General features: G+C 37.4%; 1 protein-coding gene across 1 annotated transcript; it reads right to left on the bottom strand.

Annotated features, from left to right (window-relative positions):
* Positions 1-360: 360 nt before the first annotated feature.
* On the bottom strand, positions 361-16,277 carry LOC144439206 (uncharacterized). The gene is made up of 22 exons (XM_078128477.1): positions 16,150-16,277; positions 14,514-14,612; positions 13,827-13,933; positions 12,886-12,963; positions 11,942-12,130; positions 10,794-10,862; positions 9,830-9,941; positions 9,210-9,275; positions 8,286-8,359; positions 7,552-7,638; positions 7,249-7,349; positions 6,653-6,847; positions 5,872-6,091; positions 5,415-5,504; positions 5,016-5,140; positions 3,798-3,911; positions 3,244-3,468; positions 2,513-2,617; positions 2,026-2,073; positions 1,626-1,674; positions 1,190-1,366; positions 361-585 (listed from the first exon to the last, which is right to left on the bottom strand). Exons 1-22 carry the CDS (start codon positions 16,193-16,195, stop codon positions 421-423), a joined length of 2,541 nt encoding a protein of 846 aa, XP_077984603.1. The 5' UTR covers positions 16,196-16,277; the 3' UTR covers positions 361-420.
* Positions 16,278-19,387: the final 3,110 nt, after the last annotated feature.

Here is a 19,387-nt window from a genome sequence, read left to right as displayed (position 1 = left end):
TACAGATTATGCCTCATACACCTAGTTCACATACAACTGTTGACATCAGACCATGGACGAATGGAACCTTTTACAAACAGGGAACATAAACAACTGAATTGGATTAATAACACTAAACCCAGCATGTCGGAAATACAGAGATTTGTATTACATTCCATCATTTGATAAGAACAGTTTTATGGCCACTTTACATAACAGTTGTATAAATATAAAACTGTTCTTATCAAACCACAGTGTGTAATACAAGTCTCTGCTGTTCCAACATGCTAAGTCAAGTGTTATTAATCCATTCATTTGTTTACTTTCCCTGCTAGTAACAGCTTACATTTGTCAATGGTCTGATGTCAACAGTTGTATATTCTGTAACTCTCCCTCTCTCTCTATATATATAGTCTTGACTGACACATTAATATTTCGATGTTAGCTCTGCTTTGAATCTACCATAGGTGTGGTGTTCTCTTTGCTGTGTTTGAAAGCCATTGATGAATTAAATTTTTTCTTCCCTTCAAGTTTTTCCAGCTTATCTTCCATCTTCCTCATCTGTGTTCGGTGTTTGGTTGTTTGTTCTCTGAGTTTCATTATCTCCTGTGGTCAAAGAGAAATGGTGATGTAAATGAAATTTGTCGTATAATCCCATTCTGTCCTAATTAACAAGGAGTATGTATACAGCTCTCTGACAGTCATTTCAAATACAGATTTCTAGAAAACAAGAATGATCCATAAATTTAGATAACTAAATAACATCGTTATTTTCTGGGGAAACTTAGAGTTATCTGTTATATCTGTACAGTCTGTGAAATTTGGTCACTTTCTTGAAACTCACAAGCATTTTTCTACAATTTTGGATTGGACTATTGAATGGATTATGACATAGAAGTTTGAAAAAAGTTGCCAGCTGTGCATGGACTAAGTCACAAAAAAGCTGTAAATTGACTAAGTCACTATATAGCTGTAGATTGAGTCATAAAACAACTATACACAGACTAAGTCACAAACAGCTGTGTATAGACTAAGTCACAAAACAGCTGTGTATAGACGAAGTCACAAAACAGTTGCATATTGACTATAAAACAGCTGTCTATGGACAAGGTATCAAAACAGCTGTGCATGGGCTTAGTCACAGAACAGCTGTATATTCACCAAGTGACAAGTCATAAAATGTAGATTTATATATTGTACTGTAACAAACCTGCTTGAGAGACAAGTTTTCTTCTTTGATCTTCAGAATGTGTTGTATTTTCTGTTTCTGGTTTTGATGACCCAATAGCTTGGCATACTGTGTACTTAGCTTGTGTACTTCGTTCTGTGCCTTGTTGTTTTGACTTAGCAGTAGGTTCTTCTCCATTTCAAAACTGTCAAGTTGTTCCTGGTAAGATAACAATTTTATAATAATGTTGGATTTTATGTAGTGCTTTCCTGCTTTGTGCTCGAAGCACTTTACAAACAGAGAGGTTTAGATACACTACTCGCACGTGTATGGGAGCATTATTGTGCAGGCGCACACATAATGACTAAATTACGTACGTTGTTACATGTTTTATCGCTATGTTTCAGCTTTTCTTTTTGGGGGGAATGGGGCTCATGATAAATTTCTCAGTTTTGATATGTTTTGTTATACTGCATACCTGGAATGGTTGTGCTTTTTTCTGGAGTTCTTCAAACAAGGTTTTCCATCTGTGTGAGAAAAAAATACAAAAAATCAATTATACCATGCACGAGCCAAGTTGAACGAAAAATAAGGAATATATACTCTGGTCATTCTGGTCTATGTCACGACAACGCATATCTACATCACTGGTTCTGCTGTGTTCGAAATATGAGTCAAAATGTTTCACCAAGGTGTGACTGCAGCACTGTTATAAATGTCTTAATTTCAACAAGGTATGACTGCAGCACTTTTATAAATGTCTTCGTTTCAACAAGGTATGACTGCAGCACTTTTATAAATGTTTTAGTTTCAACGAGGTACGTCTGCAACATTTTATGAATGTCTTAGTTTCAACGAGGTATGACTGCATGCTTTACCTGATGACTTCTTCTTTGATTTCTTCAACTTCTGTTTCATCTGTAGAACTTTTAACCAACAAATGATAGTGTAAATACTGAGTTATGAAATGCTTTGATTTGATACATACATTTGTTACCTTTGGACAGTTCTGAAGATCATTGTAGACCAGAAAAATTCACAACACAAGATATAAATGCAAGGGTTAAAAAATACTACAAATTCAGTATGCCTTGTGTTGTATTGTGGGCCTTCCAATTTGATGACTACTTGACTCAGAGATGAAATGTATAAAGAATTCAGTATTTCAGACACACTGTGTGACCCAACATTACAAGTGTGGATATTTCAACAGGGTATTGATAAAGGAAAACTGAATGTAGAAGGCACAATTACTCATATGTATTTCTGTCATGATATTCCACAATGACAACCTCTGAGTTTGAAATAAACCCAACCTCTGAGTTTGACATGAACTTAACTTGTGAGTAAGTGTTTTTGGCTTACCTCACTTGTCCTTCAAGTTCAGTGACAACATTACGAAACTCTTCCTGCTGTCTTTGTAGTTCCTCCAGGGCACTATTCAACTTAGTCTCTGCTTCCTCCTTGTACCTGTAATGAGAGGGTGTATGACATGCCATATTCCGGTTATAGGAAAGATAAAAGATTTCATGGTTTGGACACTAGGAGTGCTGTTCACAAACCATTTAGAGGCAGAAAGTGAGGGCCAGAAAAGTAGCAGACAGCAGACACAAAGTTACCACACATTCTCTATGTTGTTCCCACAATACTATTTTATTGGCGACTTCCACGTCAAAACATGCCTAACTACTATAGTACTACAGTGTTCTTTCACACACATTTCATTCACTACTTCATGCAACCCAGTGGTCATGACACAAATTTTAGTCCTCACTTTGCCAAATCTGGTGTGCCCTCTTGTGGTGGTTACCTGAGAAATGGCCAGAACTTCAGTAATGGGAATATGTTGTATTTGATGAATCATCAGCTAATTAAAGATGTAAGCTTTATAATTTGGAACCATTTTGCATAAATTATGAGTCATGTGTGTTTGCATCTATCTTATACTACAGTATAATACTGATGTGATTTTTGTTGTGGGTCAAATCGATAAAAACTTTTGTTTTTTGTGCATCACTAGCAAAAGCTATGCATTAGCGGCATGTCAGACTGGCCAATAGAGGGCATACTGTCCAGTCCTGTACACATTTACTTACGTTTGGAATTCATCTTCTCTCCGTGTCAGTTTCTTCTGAGTCTCTATCAGTCTTCTTCCGAATTCTTCCATTGTCTTCTTATTCTTTTCCTCATTGTCTTGCATCTGTTTCTTCATCTCGTTTTCGATCATCTTCACCTTCTCTTCAGCTTCTTGGGTTGCCTTGTTGGCATCTTCAAGGGTTTCTTTAAGATTCTGTTGTTCGGATGTGCTTGTCTTCTTGTAACTGGAGTTAAGAAATATTCAAAATATTATAATGGTAAACACACACACACACACAAACACTTGCACACATGCATGTGTGTGTGTACACACATACACAAGCATTAGCACATATGCATGCATGTACATACACACAAACGCACGCATGCAAACACTAGCACATATGTATGCGTGTGTGTGTACATACTCCCACACACACGCCAATACATTCTTCATCATCTACCCAGTTATAATACAAATCTGTCCACCCCTCAACTCATGCTACTGATAATAGTAATAAATAAATGTAATTTTCCATAAACCAGTGTTTTATGAATGAAAATGAGACTTTACCTGTCAAACTCATGAGTGAGTTGGGAGAGTTTCAGACCCGCCGTCTCCGACTGCTTCAAATTACTTGACAAGTCTTCACTCAGCTCTAGCAGTTTATTCACTCTTTCCTGTTTTCTGTGGTTGTCAATGCGATGAAAAGATAAGTGGCAAATGAGTATCGTATGTTGAGTTATTTAAATGATTGAACAACTACCAGGTTTAAGCTGTATCATCGTTCTACCAAAAGTAAGTGATGGTAGTCTTTTTTTGTCAACAAACAAACAAACAAATTAATTCATTAGTGAGTGGAATGCTACAGTAACAGATACCTCCTAATCTGTAGAAAAATTATCCCTGAAAATCTATGAACACAGCTTATGTCTCATTAAAGGTTTTATCCAATGCAATTTTGTTGTGACTAAAGAGGAAGCTTGGCCCAGCAGCCTTTATGAGTTCTGTCTCCTTTATATGTACACTACATGTAATTTAGTGTCAGTTACCCAGTCTCGGGAGGGGGGGGGGGGGGGGGGGGGGGGGCTATGAGACTAACCAGATAAGAGTCTGGGGAAACGTAATCCAAAGTTGTATGCATCTGATCATGCACTTTCTCACAGCAGTGCATGCTGGGGACTACTTCACATCCACCATTGCAGGCTGAACAATCAAGGTACCTTCACAACAGGTCATCACATCTCAAGTGACTGACATATCTTAATTACAACAAACAGGCCATTTTTTATTACTTGGAAGAAATGTAGTGTGTGACTTCCGAGGCAGACTCCCACTGCTGGGGGCTCTACTACAAGACCACTGAGACGAGAGTCTGGGAAAATGTAATCATAATCATACCACACCGAATCTCTTTCTCGCAGCAGTGCATGCTGGGGACTACTTCACATCCAACATTGCAGGCTGAAAAATCAAGGTACCTTCACAACAGGTCATCACATCTCAAGTGACTGATACATTGAATAGGCCTTGTAAGCCCATTTTTCATGACTTGGATTGGAAGAACTGTACTGCGTGACTTCCAATGCGGGTGACTTTGGATTACGTTTCCCCAGACCCTCGCCTGGGTAGTCTCATAGTAGAGACCCCCCCCCCCCCCTCCCCCCCAATGGTGAGAGTCTGGGTAACTGAGACTGCATGTAGTTTAGTAATGGGCTAGATTAAACAATACATACATTTGGAACAGTCCTCAGTCATTCTATGTAAAAGTACCTCGTTATGACTACTTACGATTTCAGCTCATTTTCTAGATGAAATAACTGTTGTTGCTGACTTGATGTAGTGGCTTCCAGCTCTCCTATCCTTTCTTCTTGGGCTTCCCCTTTCTTATACAGCCTCTCTAAGTCAGCACGAGCCTGATGAAATATTACAAAAGAAAAGTGATAGTTAGTAGTATACACACAACTTTTTTATGAAAAGTCATAAATAACCCACGAAATAAAGATTGGAAATTTGAATTTAAAGTTTCAATTTTCCTTTTTGAGACAAATCTTCCTGAACTATGGTTGCATATGATTCATCATTACACGTCCAGTGCATACATCATAGAAGATAGTGTTCGTGTAAAAGTCTGATGTGGAAACCCAAGCAGTGCGCCCTCACAGGCAGAAGTATGGTAGTCTGACCTACTTGCTTCAATTCTTCATTCCGCTTGGATTGTGTGGCTGACGATTCTTCCTTCAGTTTGTTTAGATCTTCCAGATAGGTTTCTTTCTTCTCCTGTACAACATATTCAAATATATTTTAAAAAAACCAGATTTAGCTTTTTGTTTTTGCCACATTTTGACAGAAACATTTCTGGTTTTGATCATTTGAGTCATTCATCAGTATCCAGTGTTTTTGCTAAGGGCAGCAAGTAGGTAAAATCTACATGGGTTCCCAAACAAAATTACCATAAACTCTACAGGGAAACACTGTCCTTTTTACCCCTTTCTCCCTTTCTGTTGCCAGGGTTCCCCAACCTTAGCAAAAACAATGGTATCGTTACTGCAGGACTAATTATACAAATGACTAGGTTATAATTCCCATATTTTTTGTTCAAAGTGTTTAACTTGGTGTGCACGAGATAAATGATATTTACACCTACCTTCTCAGAAGTTAGTTGGTCTATCAAGTCAACACCACTCTTTCTAAGTAGTTCACACTCTAACTGGACTTCATTCAGGGATCCTTTGGTTGTGTGGAGTTCAGAGGTCAGCTGGTCTACTTTCTTCCTGTAGTCAGTTTCTACTGTAGCTAGGGTGTCTTCCATTGATTGGTATTTCTCAGACAGCACCCTCAAGTTACTGGTCATTGTCTGTTCACAGCTGTAGTGAAAAGTGGTAAATATTTGCGTTTACCTTCTCAGAAGTGAGCTGGTCTTTTACCAAATCAACAGTGATGAACGATTGTTTGATTTCTGGATGACAATCTTTTTTATTTCTCGATAAACATGATGTGCTGTATTATGATCACTATAAGCTCTAGACTAAGATCTGTCATGCTGTTCTGCCTTCACTGGCCTTCTCTTGACCGATGTGTGAGGGCGCCCCATCATGGCATACCTTCACACTATATAAACTCTTACCAATCACAAGTTCTAACCACTAAGTTGACACCAGTTACGTTCACTTAAGTAATTAGTAAATAATGCGAAATTTTCTGCTCACAAACCAAGTTTTGATAGCACATCCCTAGTTACTAGCTAGTTCATGTATTGTAGGACCCCCTAAGCATGTGTTTGTGAATCAAATGGCTGCATTTAAATGTTCCTTTTTTGTATCACCCTATTTTATTGGGATTGAAACGCTGGCCTTTAACAAATAAAGGTAACTGAACTTAATGAAGTGTTCAATTTGTTGACTTTTCAAAAAACAAATTCAACTCACATTTCTAACTGTTCTTTCACATCAGCAGTTTTAGCTTTTTCTTCATCTACTTTCTTTTGTTCTTCTGCTAGGTCATCTTTGTTAGTTTCCACCTGATGTTGAAGATCCACGATTGTCTTGTCTTTGTCTGTACTTTCTATTGTCAATTGTGACATCCTAGCTTGAAGTGTGTTCACTTGCTGATTCAGTGAAACTCTAAAAAAAACCCATTCAATCAAAATTGTGATCTCGATCTCTGGAAAAATATTGCATTATGATGTGTACTACTACACACATAAGTTCATCTACAGTCTACAGATATCTTTTGTAAGAACAGACCTTGTTAAAACAAAAGCAGTGGGTCCTTGCCCAAGTGAGGGCGCTAATGCAACTCAGTACGATATATATATACAATGATGCTTCACATATCGCACAGATTTCCATTCATGAACAATTCCGGGCAAAAAAAGAAGAAAAAAAGTCTTTATGTATAGATGATTTAATGTTCATCAAGGTGTGCAACAATTTGAACATCACAGGTAAGTAATTATGTTACAAAATGCTCGTTACAAATTTGATTGTTTCTCACTATCAAAAATAAATCATAGCTATTGTACCTTTCCTGGTTCAACTGAGTGTTTTCTGTCGTCATATCGGATAAAATTTCCTCAGTTTCTCCTAATTTTTGCTGAAGTTCATCCTTTTTGAGTATTTCACTCTGAAAATAAATAAATAAAACAAATTATTAGCCTTGATGATGATGTTCCATGCATTGCCAATAAATGTACCACATTACGAAGTTAAGGAACACTCTTAACGGGATGTCATGGCGATTATTTGGGATAAATCAAAATGGATATCTTTTTTAAAAGTCAAAATCACGTAGTTGCCATAACAGAAAAATTGAGTGGTTCAATTACCTTCAGTTTCCCTTCCAGTGATTCTTGGAGTTCTGTGATTTTCTCTTGTGTTGTTTCTTGTAAAGCAACAATCTCAGTCTGCAGGGTCTAGTAGTGAGAGAGAGAGAGAGAGAGAGAGAGAGAGAGAGAGAGAGAGAGAGAGAGAGAGAGAGAGAGAGAGAGAGAGAGAGAGAGAGAGAGAGAGAGAGAGAGAGAGAGAGAGAGAGAGAGAGAGAGAGAGAGAGAGAGAGAGAGAGAGAGAGAGAGAGAGAGAGAGAGAGAGAGAGAGAGAGAGAGAGAGACAGAGACAGAGAGAGAGAACGAGAGACAGAGAGAATTAATAAACTTTGATATACATCATGACTTGCACGGGTTATAGCACACAAGGATTTCAATGTTTTAGCATTGAGCTTTCGATCTCATCAGAATGACAAATTCCATACTTAAAGCTGGCCACTAGGTGGCAGTATAATCTGTTGTGGTCATTGACCATCATTAGAATGACAAATTCCATAGATACAACTGACCACTAGGTGGCGGTGTGATGAGTTATCATAGGTGTTAGGTGGTTTGATGCCCTCGTCTCAGTTGAACTTGGGGTTGTAGAGTCTGGTGTTGATAGAATCCCTGATCTTTCTCAAGAAATTATGTGGGGTGTATCAGTAATGGACACAGAGTCCCAGTTGATGAAACTAACAAACAGGATAATTTAGTACTTTACATATTAATAATGTTTTCATGAAAGCTTCACATACCACATTATTGTGTTCCTGATCAGCCATTGTCTGTTGTAGAGAGAGATTTTCTGACCTCAGCTGATCAGCCAAACCTGAAAAAATTTGAAACAAAATATCTTCACTAAAACAAACAAAAAATTAGGTAAAGTTACCTGCATATATCATTACAATGACTACAACAGATACAGATTGGTCTCACTTTGGGCAGAATAATGGTTAGATCCCATAGCCTAGTTGTAAGCATTTGAACAGAAAACATGGGATTTATACCTTGGTCATTTTACCGCATGACAACATGCCATTTCTTCTGCAATACTCGAAATATGAGTCAAAACATTCAAAATTGTCCATTTTGTCTTGAATTATGCTTGCACATGTATTATTCTCTAATATTTTTTTTCCATTTAACAGGAGAATAAACGTGACCAAAAGATTTTTGTCTCTACTCGTCTTTGATTCATGATGACGAGGCCTCTTGTGTAAATTAAATCATATCTTGCTCACAAAGTATTCAATACTGTATTATGAGTTATTACACCCCAGTGATTACTTGCAACGGTATGGTATGGTGTGCACACATACTTTTTCACGACACCATACAATACAGAAAAAATTACTGCTTACCTGCATGCAAATCAGCATGTGATAAACATACATAATAATAACAGAACCCCATGCTGCATGAATACCACTGCTAGTGTGGGTACGCAGGGGTATTGGCACACATGCTTGCAGTGTTTCCTGCTATGCCTTCACCCAATACACTCGTGAAAGTACGGCCACAGAGACCGGGGTTCAGTTATACAACTACATGTATACATTGTCTTCTGTTTACTGCACCAACCACCTCTAACATGACTATTATCATGTAGATCCCTCGCTATTATCATGCAGGCCCTTGGCTATTATCATGCACACCCTAATGAAAAACTTACTACTTACTCTGTAACATTGTAACTTCATGTTCAACTTCTTCACAATGAGCCATAGTTTCTTGTTTACTTTGTTCTGTAAGAATATCAATGATTCTACATATTAGACTTACATAAAACAAAATCCTAGAGAGTGCAGACAATCTTTGGACAAATATTCTGAAAATACAAACCAAGTACAGCGTCCTTACCATCTCATTTCCATATTATTTGGTTTAGCACTTCAGCTGGCATATTGATACTCACACTTGGGTTTAGAGACACAATAATTCTACTTTTCAGAATTTCAGATTTCTGGTGTCTACAAAATGGTTGCTTGTATGCAAGCCTGATATCATTTTGTTTGTTGTTTGTTTGACCTCTTCAAAAATATTGATACATGCTTCATTGATTTGTAAAGTGAATAAACCTTGCTTACATTTGGTAACTGTCTGTAATGCTACACATCTTAGCATTGACACTATACACTTCAAGAATTCCAATAGTACGTAGTAATTAAGTGAAAACGTTACTGCTATACCCAACTGAACTCCATTGTTGTAGATCCCATATCTAATCATCTCATTATGTCCCTCCTCCAGCTTTCACCAATCACACATACTAGAAGGTAACTATAGCAACAGGTCTTACCTAACGCTGCATTAGTGTCCTGCAAAGCTGTGATGTTAGACCGTGATTCTTCCAAGTCTGCATGTAAGCTTCTGATTTGGAAGTCAAATTTCATCTGCAGCTCTGCAATTTCCTTCAAAAGTGAAATATGCGTAATCAGCAAAGGCTGCATTGGATTGTTGTTATTACTATGGAAAACGAGCTATCGACAAACTATCGGCTGTCACAAACTGTAACTGTTGTTGTTGCATATTGTAGTTTGGGTGATAGCTGTGACAAACTGAAATTCTGGTCACATGAAATGATACAATGACAATCAAACGTTACTGGCAATTTTACTCAAAACCTGCTGAAACAGTGAGTCACAAATATATTTTTATCTTGGTTCATACACCATTGGTAGACATAAGGACATCACTACAGACTTGCTGACTTTGTACAAAATGAAAACAAAATATGAGTAATTATAACACATTGTTACGATTCATTGAAGTTATTGAAGTCTGGGAACAATGTATACATGTTACACTGTACATAGTCATAGACCCATGGAGAGGCTATGATGTAGTCTATTGTAATGAATTGGGTAGTAACAATGTATCACAATAAGGGATTTTATGTCTTGTTGCAGATCTTGTGACATATGCAAATATGCCTAGCAACAACGGTTGTCAAATGTGATCGCTGTCAAGCTTTCACCATAGCCATGTGCGATGACGTTGAGAACAATAGTGTTGCTAAGTGTTGACACTTTCAGATTGACCACCCTCAAGAGGTTGCTATGGATGCAATGGCTCATGTGAGATCTCGCGAGATCTGCTGCGAGACGAAAAATGGCTTCTTACTTGCATTTTGCTTTCATTTGTAAAAAGTCAACGTATCCGAAGCGTTCCCTTCATCTACTAACATTGTATGAACAAAGGTGAAAATAAATTTGTGACTCGCACTGGTTCAGAGAGGTCATTTGAAATTGGGTGTAACTTACCTTTTCTTTGGCTTCCAATTCAGCAACTGCATCCTCATGTCTTTTGTTATGAGTTTCAACACCAAAGACCTGGTGACAGAAGTGCAAATCACACGTCATTTAATTTTAAAGTAAAAGGAAAATGGAATTTCTCAAAAATTACTACTACTTCTATTAACATCAGCAAATGAGCCAATAGTGAATCGCTATATAGGCTAGATACAAGGTTTCTAATGTTTTAGAACTATGCTAACTCCAGAGAAATTTAGGAAAACTTACTAGAGACTTTTATATTCTGGTCTCCTTTTACCTACCTCAAAAATGTATTATTTATTTTATCTACAAATGTAAATTTAATAAGTAGGTAATAAAGAAGATATATATATATATACAATCAGGGTGATTTTGAATGAATAGTGGTCTAAGGGTGAGCTTTATGGTATATGTACCTTTATACCACTATGAGATGTATATTCAGCTTAACTAACTGCACTGTTACAGTTATCTCTCTGAGGACAGCCTGACAGAGTTAATTTGTATCACTAGATGGTACTGAGGTGAACCAACCAAAGGCAGCTACTACCACTAAGGAAATCAAGATATGGGCAAACTAAGATAGACACAAAGTAAAACTATTGCTTCAACCTGTCGATGTAAGCTATCAATGGACATTGATGGAATTACACTCACAGTAGGGTGGAGTCTCTGATGGCAATGCAATGTCATGCAGTGTTTACACTATCTTGATTACAAGGTGATTATATTCACATAACCAAGGCACTGCCCCCCCCCCCCCCCCACTTGTGTAAATCTACCACATGCAACAATAAAAGTTTAGTTTGTACCAGTCTTAGTTTGCCAATACCTTGCTTTCCATAGTAATAAACAGTGTTGTTGCAAAGGGTGGTAAGCAGGCAAAATCTATCAAGCTTCCCCCAGTCATTTAACCAGTGTTCCCAAGCAAAATTATGGTAGTTTGCATGGGAAACTAAACAACTTTTACCCCTTTCTGTTACCAGGGTTCCCCAACCTTAGCAGAAAGACTGATATGTATCACCTTGAGATTGACTCCACCTTATAGTTAGTGATGTTTGCTACTGCATATTTCTATTAATGACAGATTTTGAAGCGCAATCCACCAAACAAATCTGAAAGAACGATAAACTTACCTTCTTTTTCAATACATCATTAGATTTTTGTATATCTTTGATTTCTCTTTCTAAAGTTGCCACGTGGGCTTGCAATGAATCCCTCTCTCTCAAAGCTGCCTGCAGTTTTCCTTCTGTCTTCTGCAAGTCTTGTTCTGTAGCGAACAGTTTCCTGTCTTGTTCTGATCTCTGCTGCATCAGACGACGCATCTACGTAACAAAAGTTCAAAAAATCAGTGTGTGGTTACTAACGGAGCATTGTGAACCATTGTAAAGTTTATATAACACTGATTGGAAAACATGCAATGATACACAACCAGGGGTGAACCAATCATTTTGTGAACTGGTGGTCCCCGGACCGGTGCCCTAAAAAATCCAGTGGTCCTGCTGAAAGAATTAGTGGTCCCAGGTCCCGCTAATGTGAAACATTAAATCTTACCTATGAATCTGTATATTCAGACAACTTTTTAACATAGTTAGTAACAGTAAGGTACTGGTCCCATGGACCAGACAGGGTAAAATTTGTTTGGTCTGCCCAAAAAAATCTCTAGTCCCGGACCCAGGACCAGTGCATTTATAACCACATCAATTGTTCTTTGTTGTCATATTATCCATCTTTCTTCCTTGAGTATTGTAAAGAGAACTTAGATGCAGTGTAGTGTACTTTTTTAAAGAAATTAAATGAAAATTATTATTATTATTATTATCATTTATTATGTAGTTACTAAGTACCAATGGGTTACATTTTGTGATTTCTTGAAAATGATGGAAGTTGATTTAGTACAACAAATTTGACCCCTTCTTATTGAAAATTACCACTGTGACTGTACATGTATTGTATGATAATTCCTGTGGAGAACTTCAACACCAAGCAGAATGTCACACATTCAATAAGTTGTTACTTGTAACATTAAAGTCAAGTACACATCTAACTTTCAGCATAATTCTAGGATAATTTCACTCACCTCTCTCTCCAAATCTTTCATCTTACTTTGGTCAGGGGTTGCAGGTGGTTTGTTGGCACCATTTACATGTGAACTCTGCTGAGAAAGGATTAAAAAAATATACATGAAAATTGATGATCGTGCAAATTACATAATCATTTTAAAGAACTCAAGAAAAGCCACTTAAAAAACACCACACTTCGATTCAAGACGATTGCCATCAACTCTCGTCAAATGACATCGAGATTGAACACAGTTCACACAGTTGTTTGTTTACAAAGCGACAAATCTCATGTGTTGATTAAGTTGAAACTTTGTGGAATGGTGCCTATCAGGAAGGATCAATGGATAAGATTTTGGTGGAGATGCAGTTCCGGATCTGAATCTAGGAATACATGGAAGGATTCTTTAAAATTTCATTTTTGATGTGTGCACAGTGCCACTCTAGGTGCCCTCTAATTGGTTGGCAGAGATATACATTCAACCAATCATCATGTGCAGTGCCACACTAGGTGCCCTCTAATTGGTTGGCAGAGATATACATTCAACCAATCATCATGCGCAGTGCCACACTAGGTGCCCTCTAATTGGTTGGCAGAGGTATACATTCAACCAATCATAATGCGCAGTGCCACTCTAGGTACCCTCTAATTGGTTGGCTGATGTATACATTCAACCAATCATCTCTTTAGTTAGTAAAACCATTTAAATGAAAACATTCGATGAATTCTCAGAACCTGCAGTAGAATTCTACCACCTACATCTGTCACAAAAATAACGACTATTCCAGTTTTTGGTCAACACCACAACTTCCACTCCAAGCACTACACATGCATTACTATCAATCTTATTGTTCTAGTTTGACTCTTTAGCATGAGGTGAAATGCTATTGCAGGTAGTGAGAATTAACCAACCAACATAGGAAAGTTGTGTGAATTCAGGACTTGATAATCACTACTTACTGGTGGTTGAGGGGTGGCAAACAATGTCTTTGCCGGCGTACCATTACTGCTGCCACTACTACATGTACTGGCATTTACAAGACTACCATTTATACCAGATGTGTCATCTGTTGAATGGAAGGAACAAAAAAAAATACAAAGTTGATCAAAAATCTTGACAGGGCTTGACATTGTCAGTAGTTTAGGATACATACACTACTAAACATTGTATCCAGACTAACAAATTTGTGGCATTAGTCTATTCGACCAATGGAAATCAATAGAAAACAGAAGCTGAATGAGTTTACTTATAGAACATTGGCCAAATCTAACTACCAAGAATTACAGTGAAATGCTAACCATGTCTGATCATATCATTATGTCCGAGCATATGTCAGTTTCCCAAACTAAGTGGCAAGTATGTCTGGAAAATTAGACACAAAACCAGTTAATGGACTAAAAAGTCAACTTTTGATATTAAATATGCATTTGGATTAATCTCTAGTCTAGGTGTCTTTTGGGTTTATGGTGTACTTGAACTTCATTGATAATAAACTGTAAGATACGTCATGTCAGTCAACAGCCTGCTTCTGAATGAGGTTGGCCAATGTGTGAGGGCGTCACAACATACATTACAGACTACATTCAAACATGGAGCCTGGAGGGGTGAAACTTCCATGATTCAGAACAGTGTATACATGTACTTACTTTTCAGAGCTCTAAATCTCTCACTTTTTTCAAACACAACCACACCACCTTTTTTCTTCAGGTCTTTCACATTGTAGGATCCTGGAGGTGGTGCACATGCTGTATCAAAGAAATTATATTTCAATATAAAATCTGAGCCTACTTACAATGATGCAATCCAGATAATATATATAACAAACATTACATTACATAACATGATAACATACATATGACATCTTTGAATAATTGCTTGTACTGGTCGGAATGAAATTTCTCTACATAGCATCAATATCACAGTGAGTGAATGATACACTACAAACACAGGGAACCTGGATGTGCACATCCTGGTGCTAGGAAGAAGAGCACAGCTATGTACCAGCTGTGTGCATCACCCATTACAGGGTATATTTTTCTACTGCCCTGGTATGTGGTGGTAAAAAATATGCCTGTTGCATGGATGTGGAATACCACCTCTGTCCCACGACTGTTTTGCACATCCCATGACCATAGCTGTGTACTGCATACCTAACACACAGTTGTGTACATCCATGTAACAGTTATGGTGGAATAATACCCTGTACTATGGACCCTCCACCAAAAAAGTGGTGGCGGGTCTATGCCTGTACCAACCCCTTTGTTCATATCCAGCTAGCATTGCTCACACAACTGGTACATGGCTGTGGGAAACACCACTGTTAGTGTTACACTTACAGCAATGTTGACAACTAGCTGGTGCATGGCTATGGGTAATACCTACATTACAGACATGCACATAGCTGGTAAATGACTATGGGACAAGCTTGTGTACATGGAGGTTATATAAACCTATGCTGCATTGCTATTTTCAACATCCATGTTACATTGATGTTGGCGTACTAGTTACACTTCTGTCAAATCTACGTATGTTACACCATGGATCTATTATTGAGATAATAGATCCATGGTTACACCTAAGGCTAGTGTGTTGGCCAGACCTCAGGGATGTTGTACGCATAGCTGGTACAGACCCCCCCCCCCCGACTCCACTGAGCTGGTACAGATATGTGCATAACCCTGTCCTAGGTCTGTGACTGTTAAAGGGGTGTGTAAATTTCCCTGTGAAATCAAAACAAATTACGTTTGCCATGGTCCTGGTTATGTTTGTTTGTTCACTCATCGGGCCAGAGACCCTCCATTACTTCAAAAAAGTGTTATTAATATTATCTTGAATTTGTCAACCATATTCTTAAAAGTTTTCGAAAATGAAATAAAAATCTATGTGTTGTGAGCAATAGGGTAGCATGCAAGAAACAAACTCCCATGCTACATGGAACACGAAACAAGGTGATTATGTTTGTCAATAACAATATGACAGCTAGCTGGCAAGAAAACTGGAAACTGCATTGTTTGTACAGGGTTTTTTCAGATAAAATTGTCAACAGTACAATTTTAGGCATATACTAGGGACGTTTGTTACTTTTTTTTCAAATACACAACACCATAGAAACTGACTGCATGTACAAAATAAAAGAAGGGAGTACCGTACCCATCTAAACAAAAACGACCTATATTATCACGATGACCCTCAGAATGCCTCAACGCCAACGGAATGTGTACAAAGCGTCGTCGCAGCATTCTCAAACACATTGATTATATAGAATAAAAACAGCTAACTTACACGAAACTTCGTTGAAACGTTTAAAGGAAGACTTGGAGAACGACATTTGTCCTACTCAGCCACAAGAAAAGTTTGAGCTCGGGAGATAAAGAACAATGATCAACCAGTGCACACACAGCTGTTCATCGATCACACAACCGCCAGAAATTTAAACCTTGAAACGAGATTAGCCAATCAGGAAGCAGGAATAGCGTGACATGCATGTTGGTGGCGTCCTTTTAAAAAAAAGGCAGCGGGCTGCACGCCGGCTGACTCTTTTCAAGTCCATGTAAAGCAGAGAGTACTAGTAACAGGCCTGCACACGATAAACCACAGGCACATGAATGGGACTGTATATAACAAGTATTTTTCTCGTTAATAGTATACTACAGAAATAAATAATATTTGTTTTTTATAAATATCCAGATTGATTCAAGTGTCCGTGCGATAAACCATTGTACGCCGTACATTGATATGAATGCACAGCAGTTACAGTTATAAAATTATAAAACGAGTTATGAAATGTTTGCGGTCAAATTTTATGATCTAGGTTGAAATATTATACTAATATCCAATCTGATTAAAATCTGATGGAGTGAATACGACTTGATTGTTTTATTTACCTCTATTTCCTTTGTATACTGTCGGCTGTTTTCTATTTTGATGTTGATACAAGTGATGAAAACTGAACACCTTGCTGATTATACATGATTTAATATGTTTATGTGTTATACAAATATCCAATAAGATGTAGAATACAGCTCAATTTGCTTTGTTTACCTCTATTTGCATAACAGAATACGTTGATGGGAGATTACAGTTGTCATGTATTCAATAAAATCTGAGGTCAGTATAATACAGAAACGGTTGTAATGGTAAAGATACAACGAAATTACAAAAAATATATAACACATAATTAAAATGCAAAAAAGGGACAAATCTTACAGACTTTGTAACACTATATAACACTTGAATAATTTGCATGAATATCGAGAACAAAATCGTGCAGTCTCACTGATTTTTAGTTGAGCGCCCTCACATGGTGATTTCTTAAGACGATTCTTGGTTGGGCGTTTCGGGAGAGTTCGATAGTTCTTCAAGCATCCAAACGTTGGTTTTTGTTTATTTACATATTATTCGAAAAAAAATCATAACACAAGAAAACCACGATCTATGATGACAGGAACAGGGGTTAAAAAGTTCCTAGAAAATTGTGAAATTGTGAATTATTTACATATATCATGTACTGTAAATTATAATAATCATGTTGTTTGTCGTTAGCTTTTTTTCCATTTTTTAAGAATTTGTTTGTTTTCTTTGCCTGAAATCTTTTCAAAATACACATAAGACTTACGTCGCCATTGTTAACAGAGCAATATCGTCAGGCCTCAACTTTTTAAGTAATATATGGACACTCCTTTATTGTTCAGACATTACAGTAGATGGTAGTTGGATAAAAAAGCAAAAAGAAAAAAGACTGACGGACGCAGACAGTTAAAAAGCAAAGAAAATTGATCGACAGTTTTAAGAAGCACAAACGATCAAAATTGGACGAAATTTTACAAAATCTTTGAGCACTGCAAATTTGCTAAAAATGTCTTCATTACATCGAAGTTTGTCAACCATTTAAAACTACAACAACACGTCTAAGGTAATGTGTCATCAATTTTTGTCAACATGTATTCAATGTCATTAACATCTAACACCCTCCAGATTAATTTCGGAAATTCCGATGGCTTTCGTAAAACGTCTGGGTTTTTTTTCGCATTTCAGAATTCAACTTTGGCGGGGGAGGGGGAAGATGCGAGATGACATATTTTCATCACTGAAATATCATTGAAAAATTATCGTAACATTTTAGCTGTTGAAATGAAATCTGTCTGAGGTGTTTACCATGGAATGTATTGCACATGTACATAAAACATGAACTATTGACCCCATTGCTAGGACCTTAGACTCTCCATGTACTAGAAGACTAGTGATGCGAGACGAAACAATGCTTTTATTATTCAGCCAACTACTGTTTGGAAGACGATATAACGTTTGTATTGTTCTGCTAACCATAGACAGTACCCTTTCACTGTCTATGAGCCAACTACTGTCTGTTGACATCACCTATTGTATCATTCTCGCAAACCAGAGCTGTTGTGTACACTTGCCGGTGCGTCTTGAACGGTGACGTAAAAAAGTCCATTGTTTACGACGATGCTCGTGTATGCAGAGCTACATATATGTTGACATCACCAAGTGTATGCAGAGCTACATAAATGTTCATGTGAGAAAAAGAACGTTTTCACGAGGACTAACACTCTCGTGTGAATGCATCGTGTTTTAAAATCACAGACAGCAACTGAATATTGTTCAAAAGAAATTCCATCGTTTAGATTACTCCCTCCCGGATCCCACCTCCTTACTAGAAAAGAAAAAGTTGATGGATCAGCGCGCGTACACGCAATACGATGACGTAATGTTAACAATAATCACGTGACGTCATCATAATCAGCACAAATTATCAAATTAAAAAAATATCGCTGTACAGTATCTGGATTTACATTCCTTCTCTCTTAATCATGCTTCTTATGTACAATTTTTCTTATTTACAAATGATTTTTTCGGGGATTTTGGGGTCATTTTTTTTCGTATTCTGAATTTAAAGTGATTATAAAAAACACTGAGTCGAAATAGTCACTTTGATATTTTTAATCGGTCACAAGCGCGGGAAACTGAAATGTGATGTCTCCATGCTAACAACAACAACAACAACAACAACAACAACAACAACAATTCGATCGATACTACTAATTCGATGTAAGGCACGATCTCTTACAAAGCCGTCCACGTGACGATACCCCTAGCGACAAAGAAACAAGTTTAGTGAAATCTCACACTTTTTGTGGTCTGAGATGAAATTCAACGCATATAAGAACATTGTTCCTAAGTTGTTTTTTTATTACTGGCCTTTAACCTGTGTTACACAATACCAAAAGAGGACGCCAACTGTAACCACAGAGTTTCATTTGTCCCGGACTAATCAAGCAAAACGTCGATTCCAACTAAGTTTTTTTTCAGTCCATCTAAAACACGATTTTACATGTCAATAAGTCCTATTGCGACGATCAGCGTCTGAAATTTCAGGATTTATTTTTATCATTATGAGGGGGCGGCAGAAAAGGTCGTAACTATGGTTACCTATACAGCGTTCAATCAAGAGGTGATTTGTTCTTTGAGTTTAATTGCTAAAACAAGCTGAACCATACAA

The sequence above is a fragment of the Glandiceps talaboti genome, chromosome 8 (assembly GCF_964340395.1).
Source record: "Glandiceps talaboti chromosome 8, keGlaTala1.1, whole genome shotgun sequence".
Classification (NCBI taxonomy): Eukaryota; Metazoa; Hemichordata; class Enteropneusta; family Spengelidae; genus Glandiceps; species Glandiceps talaboti.
The sequence above is the reverse complement of the archived record's forward strand: the minus strand, read 5'-3'. Positions and strand labels throughout refer to the sequence as shown.

Excerpts from the sequence above, each read along its gene's own strand:
- LOC144439206 (XM_078128477.1), bottom strand. The coding sequence starts at position 16,195 with ATGTCGTTCTCCAAGTCTTCCTTTAAACGTTTCAACGAAGTTTCGT. Across the intron at positions 8,360-9,209 it reads TGAAGTTACAATGTTACAGA|GTTTGGCTGATCAGCTGAGG; the intron begins GTAAGTAGTAAG and ends AAATTTTTTCAG. Across the intron at positions 5,141-5,414 it reads GGAATGAAGAATTGAAGCAA|GCTCGTGCTGACTTAGAGAG; the intron begins GTAGGTCAGACT and ends ATATTTCATCAG.